Source organism: Cavia porcellus, unplaced genomic scaffold, assembly GCF_034190915.1.
Source record: "Cavia porcellus strain 051 isolate PalLab524CR breed Dunkin Hartley unplaced genomic scaffold, mCavPor4.1 scaffold_8, whole genome shotgun sequence".
In the NCBI taxonomy this organism is placed as follows: domain Eukaryota; kingdom Metazoa; phylum Chordata; class Mammalia; order Rodentia; family Caviidae; genus Cavia; species Cavia porcellus.
This window is the reverse complement of record NW_026947491.1, coordinates 39,422,269-39,430,087: the sequence shown is the minus strand read 5'-3', so window position 1 is coordinate 39,430,087 and position 7,819 is coordinate 39,422,269. Positions and strand designations below refer to the sequence as shown.

Genomic DNA, 7,819 nt, shown 5'->3' with positions numbered 1-7,819 from the left:
GAGCTATTGAGGCGTCGCCACAAAGTGCAGGCGTTTCAGCGCTCTTGAACTCTCGGCTCTTTGACTCCTGCCCCACCCCCACTTCGGCAGCTGCCCAGAGCTCTTCCGGTGCTGGGAGGCGGTTCCGGTTCGCGGCGGTTCCCGGGTTTTGCGTTCCGCGCCCGGCCGGAAACACTTTGGCCTAGCAGCCGGTTCCGGTTCGGTGAGTGGCGGCGGGAAGCTGGGGGAGGGGTGAGGATGGAGGGAGTCTGGGCCGGGAAGCTGCGTCGGACCGACCCCACCAGCCTGGGCTGCGCTGTGCGGGAGTGTGGACCGCTGCGGTGGCTGCGCTTTACCCGCTGCCCCGCCCCCTGGGACCACCTCCCCTCCCCCCTGCTGTCCGGCGGCCGCGATCGGCGCAGTGGCCGTTAATTAGGCTTCCCGCGGTCGCTCTTCGGGCCTCTTTCTCCGGAGCCCCGGGAAGGCCGTCTCTGCGTTCTCAGCAGGCCGCATCCCAGCACCGCCCAGCTGTACTGGACGAGAAGAGGCCGATTGGGATTTCGGGACTTTCCCGCCAGAGTAGTGTCTTCTCTCGAAGGAGAGCTGTTTTCGCTAGAAGCTCAGCTTTCACTCACACCTGCTTCACCTCTCGCGCAGACCTGAATGGTATCTCTCGGCTCTTTCTGTGTCTCATATAGTCAGTTTTCCAACTCTTAACTCTCATATCTCTCTGAGGTGTGATATCGCTAGTGCCACGACCGAAAAAACGACCGGACCCTCCCGCCCAGGTTATGAGAATCCCCTTACCTGCCACAGTGTGCTTACCCGGCTCATCGCCTCTTGGTAATTCCTCGAACCGTCTCGTTCTCGGTGTACCCTAACGCGACCTCTATGGATGTATGCCCAGTTTCTCTTGTCTTGAGCTTGGTGATTTCTGTTTATCAGTGCCTCTGCAGTATTTCTACTATCTTGTTGTCTATAACTTACTCCTTTATCACTTTAAAGTCACACTTGTTAAAGTTATTTCAGTTCACGTTTGTTGCACTTACTGTATTTGGAGTGGTGGTGATTCTTGTAAAATTTACATAGAGCCACTTACAGGCTGCCAGCTATTTGTCTTGGGGTCCTTGTTGCAATTGGATATTCTGGATGGAGTAGATCACATCATCTCCAAAGTCTTTATTCCTCATGAATATTATTTGGGTTAAGGACTCGTGTTTAACTGTAGATCACACTGACTTTGACTTACTGTTGCGGGGAAGCCTTAAGCATCTCCTTAAGCATGATCCCTTAACCTTCTAGTCTCTGCCCCCGCCCCCAGTCTCCCATACCTTTTAAGAAGCTTCATTCATCTTTACCTGACTTAAGTTAATTATCTCAACTGTAAATATGGTTTTCGTCTATTGCACATATGACGAGTTAAGTCTGGAGGGAGTGGATGAATACAAAAACAGGTTCTGCTGCTTCTGGCTAAGGTGACATAATTCTTAACTACAGTTTTGGAAGTCCTTTCCCAGACTTCCGCATCTTCTACCACTTGTACTAGCTTTAGAGTTTTACTGCATCTGCTTCCCCTATTAGACAGCTTTTCAGAGGCAAGGATCAATTTTTGGATCCTTTTATCAGCCATATCCCACTCTTACTCTATGTGTAATAAATATACGTGTATCAAAGAAGTTAAAAATACTTTTTAAAGCTTAGAATATTAAGGTTCTTAAAGAATTAGAAACTAACTCGGACAGATTAATGTAATCTAATGTAGAAATAGTAAGAGGGGAAAAGCACAAGTATGTGGTATAGTACCACCTGTATCATTATGTAATTTTGTTTTCCTAATACATTAGTTTAGAAGTGTTTTACTACATTGGTTTTACTGCATTCAGGACTTTGTTTCCTTTTTTCCTTCAAATTTCTTGTTACCTAAGTCACACTACTAACCTGATTCACCTGAATAATTGCAACTGCATGTATTCTTTTAATAAATTCATCAATGTATACTAGAGATTAATTATTAGAATGACTTTCTTGAAAGAAAAAATTGTTTTCTTTGCAAAACTTTGGTGGCGTTAAATAAGGTTCCTGATGCAGCGCTTCAAGCAGAATCTTCAGATATCTCTTCTTCCAGTGTGACCACAAAGTGACTGAAAGAAAATACTTATAAGCACTGGAGAGAAATGAAATGCATTTGTATTAAAATGTAAAGGTGGAGTTTTAATTGTTTAAATTATAAATCAGTATGTATTCCCCAGAAGTAGAGATTATTTTCTAATTGCTGTATAAATCTTTGACAGAGGGTATGTTAATTAATGTGCACTTGTATTGTCTTGGGTTATGTTAGAAATGTGCGTTTGAGGAGTCAGAATACCCCAGTTGTCTTCCCTTTGATTTTAACTGTCATTTAACCTCCCTGGACATAATCTCTAAAATTCTTTTTAAGTTTTTAGCTTTCTTCCCTCTTCTATCCCAAGAAAAGACAAAGAAAATTTACATGGGATTATCCTTTGTGTCAGCAGACTATTTGCTGCTTTTCTATTCTTTTCCTTTTCTTTCTTTTTGACTTTCTCTCTGTCTTTCTTTCTTTCTTTCTTTCTTTCCTTCTTTCTTTCTACTAGGGATTAAACCCAGATCTATTTACATGGTAGGCAAGTGCTTTGCTAGAAGGCAGCATCTCACCCATTTGTTTTTTTGAGACAGGGTCTCAAAAGTTGACTAGGCATCTTATACTTAGGATCTTCCTACCTCAGCTTCCTAAGTAGCAGGGATTATGGGTTTATGTCACCTCACATGGCTGGCATCAGACTTAAATTGGCATTTCCTTAATAAAATGAATAAAAGCTAGTTATGACAGTGACAGGAAGTGAGCTGAAAGAGTAAAATGTGAAAAAGCACTGCTAAATTATTTGTCAGCACCTGCCCCCGCCATAATCTGGAATCCACGTTATTTTGCTCTGTTAAAGGAGATGAGTAAGAATAAGCAAAGGAATTTCTAAGCAGGAGCCTTGTATTAATTTGAGCACTTAGAAATATAGTACAAACCTTAATCTGAGGCCTAAACTCTTTGAGGAGCCTCCCCAGAAAGTGTAGGTAAATCAGTGATCACTCTACTTAGTCTATAACTAAGCTGAGGAAACTCGAACAGCTTTTATTTGTGTGCACACTTTTGTTATTGTGGCCACAAAAATGCTTATTATCATGCATATTGAAACTCTAGTATTGTTATGTATTCAATGAAGTACTCAATCCAAAAAAATGCTCAAAAAAATGTAAATGTGATTATTACCACCCCTCCTCTCCTCCTGGAAGTCTGCCAAGAAGCATTACCATGGGCCAAGTATGTGTTTATTAATCTAGTTCCAAGCAGTTAGGCTTTTAAGAAGAAAGTAAGGAAAGTCTACTCTTGTCTATGATTTTTGCTTTCTGTAGTTTGAATTATTATTTAATAGTCAGCTGTGGTTTCAAAATAATGGAAATTTCCTGTTTTGAGAGAAAAATACAGAGAAATTACATCATTATAACTTTCTTGTAATGTAATTGTTAATCTCATGTCTAATTTATAAATTAAACTTTATCTTAGATATTTATGTATATAAAAACATTATGCACAGGTTTATAACTATTTGCAATTTGAGGCATCCAATGGGAATCTTGGAACATATCCTCCATAGATAAGACCATTGTATAGATTAAGATATTCTGGTGGTTAGTGGTATTTTATTTTTGTTGTTTTGTGGTGCTGTAGATGAAACCTAGGGTTTCATACAAGTTAAAAGTACTGTGCCACTACTATTTAACACTACTATGTTAAATTCTCAACTTTGATTTTTAACAACTTGATGGATGATGTGAGGAAGACAGTAGTTGATACAACTGGACTCTATTCCTTGATACATCTCAACAAATCAGTAGCTTTATATTTGGCCACTGAGTATGAGAAGTCTCAATCATCACAGGATCTGTGATTTGTTTATAAAATGGTGTAGCATGAAATAATAGAAAAGGCAATGGACTGGGAATAATTTCTAGGTTATAATTTCAGTGCAGTTACTAACTTTATGCGATGTAATCTTCTGTCGGTTGGCTGTCCCAGCTGCCTCTTTCTTTAATATTCTGTGATTCTTTGAGTTTGTAATTGCTCTTCAGTGTTGCACAGTTTGCAGAGTTGTTTGGAAGTGCCTCAGGCCAATTTTCCATTCATTTCCCATGAAGTCAGTTCTTTTACCAACTTAAATTTTTCTCCAGTAAGAACACAAATGTTACTTTTGAGTGACTTCCTGTTCTATAATATGTGACAGAAATTTCATTATTTAATGTTTCTGTTTTGTGCCTTCTTTTATAGGACTTCGTATATTTGCTAAAGTCAGTGATGTGAAAAGACCTGACATGGGTAAGACTAATATAATCATTTAATCCTTTTAGTAACTCAGGTTAGGGAAAACAAGTTTCCCTGACATTTTCAGTATTTTTATCTTGGTGCATAATAATTTTAAGAACAATTTTAATCTTTTTCTGTTTTTTGAGATAGGAATCTTGGCGATGTAGTTCAGACTGATCTTAAACTCAATATGTAGTACGGGCTGGCCTTGAACTCATGTCAGTGTTCTGCCTCAGCCTGGTGAATGCTGGGGTTACAGGTGTGCACTACAGGTGTGGTCAATCTTAATCTTATATACCAAACATAATTTTCTTTTGGTGAAGTGGGACATTGTCTACGGAGTCATTTTGGAGCATTTTTTTTCCTTCATTATATTGAAAAAGCCAAATGTACACTAGCAAATGTATGCTTCCTGGTATATTAAAATTAAGGTGAAAATGTTAAGGCACATTTTCTCATTCATTATAATGAAAAAGACAAATGTACATTTACTATACTTACTGTTTACATGTCTTAAGTACTTAAAATATATTAATCTATATTAAGTACTTAAAATATATTCTTTTGATCACCTTACAAGAATACCTAATAGTAGGTACTGTCATTGTCCCTGTTATATCAACAAGGAAAGTGAGACACAGAAGAAACTAGCTTAGAAGCCAGGCATGGTGGCATACATCTGAACTCCTATTTCTCTATAATCCCTGTGCTTGGGAGGCTGGAGCTATATAGTGAACTTCTGTCTCAAAAACCAAAAGCAAAAAAAAAAAAAAGACCTTAAGGTTACATGTATTATACCTAGCAGAGCCTAGATTTAAATCACTCTGGTTCCAGATTTCCAATCTTTACTACTATGTTACACTGCCTTCTGTGTGATAATTTGAATAAAGTAAATCTTATATTTTATTTACCTAGTAATACTGAGAATTCATTGTGAGTAGAACATTTTCTACTGTTTTTATTCATGGTACTTTGTTAAGGGGATCAATATAAGATCAGCAGTAAGAGTCAATTTAGCTATAAATTGAAAAATCTATACAATAAGATCTCACAGCACTCCACATACTCGTTTTAAATTTCCATCAACTTTCTATGTTTTCCCTTAGGATTAGTCTACCTTCTCCTTTTCCCCCTCATTTGTTCCTATTTTCTTTCCTTGCTGGTATTCAGGGTCAGTTTTTTTAGATCCTTTCTCATTTATTTTTATTTTAGCTCTTTTATAGTAACAAAAGTCTCAAAAATGTTTCTAAAGTAAGATTCTGCCACAGTTTTATATTGCACTGACATCTGTTAAGAACTGTGTGAATAAATTTTAAAAAAAGAACTGTATGAATAAATTATACTTTCCACAAAAAAATTTCAAGTGAATTGTTTTAAATTACCTTCTTTTGAATCAAAACAAGAAGTAAACCAATATGAACCATGTTTGCTTCTGAATGATGAAACTGCCCTACCCTAGTGTTTGGGTTTTTTTAAGACAGTTTTGCTATGTTGCCCAATTTTTATTCCTGTATATATTTGATAGGTGTTCTCAATTCCAAGTGAGCCAATTTCTTTGTGTGGGCCCCTTTTGACAGTGACAGTTTGAGATTTCTTGCCAATGGTTGGGAACCATTTTTATTAGATGAAAAGACTGGTTTATAGGAAAAGAGTTAAGAATTTAATGACCTGAATTAATCTAAACTCTTTCTTCCAGATGATATTGCTGATAGGGTGAGGATGGACGCTGGAGAAGTAACGTTAGTGAACCATAACTCCATCTTCAAAACCCACCTCCTGCCACAGCCAGGGTTTCCAGAGGACCAGCTTTCACTTCCTGACCAGCAGGTTAAGAATCATTTTTTTCTTCAATTAATTTGCTCATTGTTGGTTTTCATCTGATGTGGTTTAAATGTTTACACTCAAAAATACAAGCATATATGTGAATTTTTTTAGAGTAAATAATTGTACTGTTTAGAATTCTGCTTGGTGTATTAAAGTTAAGGCAAAAGTGTTAAGAAAAAATACCATTATTTCAGAATAGCACCTTTTTAAAACTCATTGTTCATCAACTGTCAATACATGAGTCAGTGTTCTTTTAAACTAGTGTCTTAAAATTACTGAGCAGTAATTTGAATGAGTGTAAATACACAGCCATTTTAAGATATGTCTGTATGAGGAAGTTCAGGATTAAAATGTGAGATGCACTATTAATAAAGCAGTACTTCTTAATAGGAAGCCATTAGTATGTGGATGAGATAGTTCTTTGCTGTGTGCATGTATCCTAAGCATAGTAGGACAGACATTGAATACTGTAGCATCCATCCTCTCATAATTATTTAAATGATGGGTATGTGTTTACATAGTTCAGATTAGCACCAGGACTGCAATACAACCCCTGTGTAAGAATTTTCAAAAAATCAAAATCAAGTTGGTTTTCTCAGTCTCTTCATAGCCCATTATAACTGGCTTTCAGATAGAATATACTAACACGTATTTACCTTCCAATGAAGAGCCTTTGAATAAAATTATATAGCACATTTTTACCCATTTTCTCCCTGGAACCTGAAATATTTCATCAAGTGTATTTTCCTTATGAGTCTTTAGTTTATGTATAATATATATGTAAGTATACTATAATAATATTGAATTGCAAAGTATACAATAGTTTGTTTAATGGTTTCCTTAATATAAGTACAATTTATATTGTAAAAAATATGATTTAAGAAAAATCTTCTCCTTTGTTTAGATTTTACCTTCCAGGCCAGGAAATTTGGATCGCTCTTTTACATGTTCCACAAGGAGTACAACTTATAGTCCAAACTATTATTCAGGTACGACACTTTACTTGTAATCAAGGCACTTTCAGATTTCTCCCTAGTACATCATATTTGCATATTATCTTTTAGCATTAAAAACATTGTTAAAAACAAAATGGCATTTTCTTTGCTAAAGCATCATTTTAATAAGTTTTTCATATGTATATATATAAATTGCTCTAATACTTTATGGATCTAGTCTCAAACAAATGTTAATTTTTTAGTGGAAGTTTTTTAGAAACTATTTTCCTGTTTGTCTGTTATGCCATTATAGAAAACAATACAGCTTTGGTTTTGTTTGATGTTTACTTTTGTGGGATATGTGTATGTACTTATAAGAGGGATTTGTTTTGTATTGATCTAAATCACAGTCTATTCTGCTTGAAACACTGAAACCTGAAAATTTATTGCTACCCAAGCTTGTCCCTCCATCAGGGCAGGAAGTGTTAACTGTATGTTTCTATCTAGAACCTGCCACAGCCATATGCTTGCATATTCAAGGGCTTGCGTGTTCAGCTTGTGATCCATGACAGAAGTCACCAGTCTCTAGGCTGTCCTATCCCTGGTTTGTACTTTCTGCTGACTTGAAAAACTTAAGAATTTTGTTTTAGCATTTAGGCAGTGACTCAGGAAGATTACAGTGGTCTTCCCAATCTTTTCCCTCATCTCA

The 7,819-nt window shown here is 37.0% G+C and overlaps 1 protein-coding gene across 4 annotated transcripts in view; it reads left to right on the top strand.

Moving 5' to 3' along the window:
• Window positions 1–7,819, top strand: part of Senp1 (SUMO specific peptidase 1) — a 72,395-nt gene continuing 64,576 nt past the window's right edge. For 2 of the 4 annotated variants that reach the window (XM_063254641.1, XM_013159459.2), the window contains exons 1-4: window positions 210–822; window positions 4,316–4,363; window positions 6,048–6,178; window positions 7,080–7,164. In XM_063254641.1, coding sequence (XP_063110711.1) covers window positions 771–822; window positions 4,316–4,363; window positions 6,048–6,178; window positions 7,080–7,164 — 316 coding nt within the window. In that variant the 5' untranslated portion in view covers window positions 210–770. The other 2 variants (XM_003476076.4, XM_013159460.2) reach the window with 2 other exon arrangements.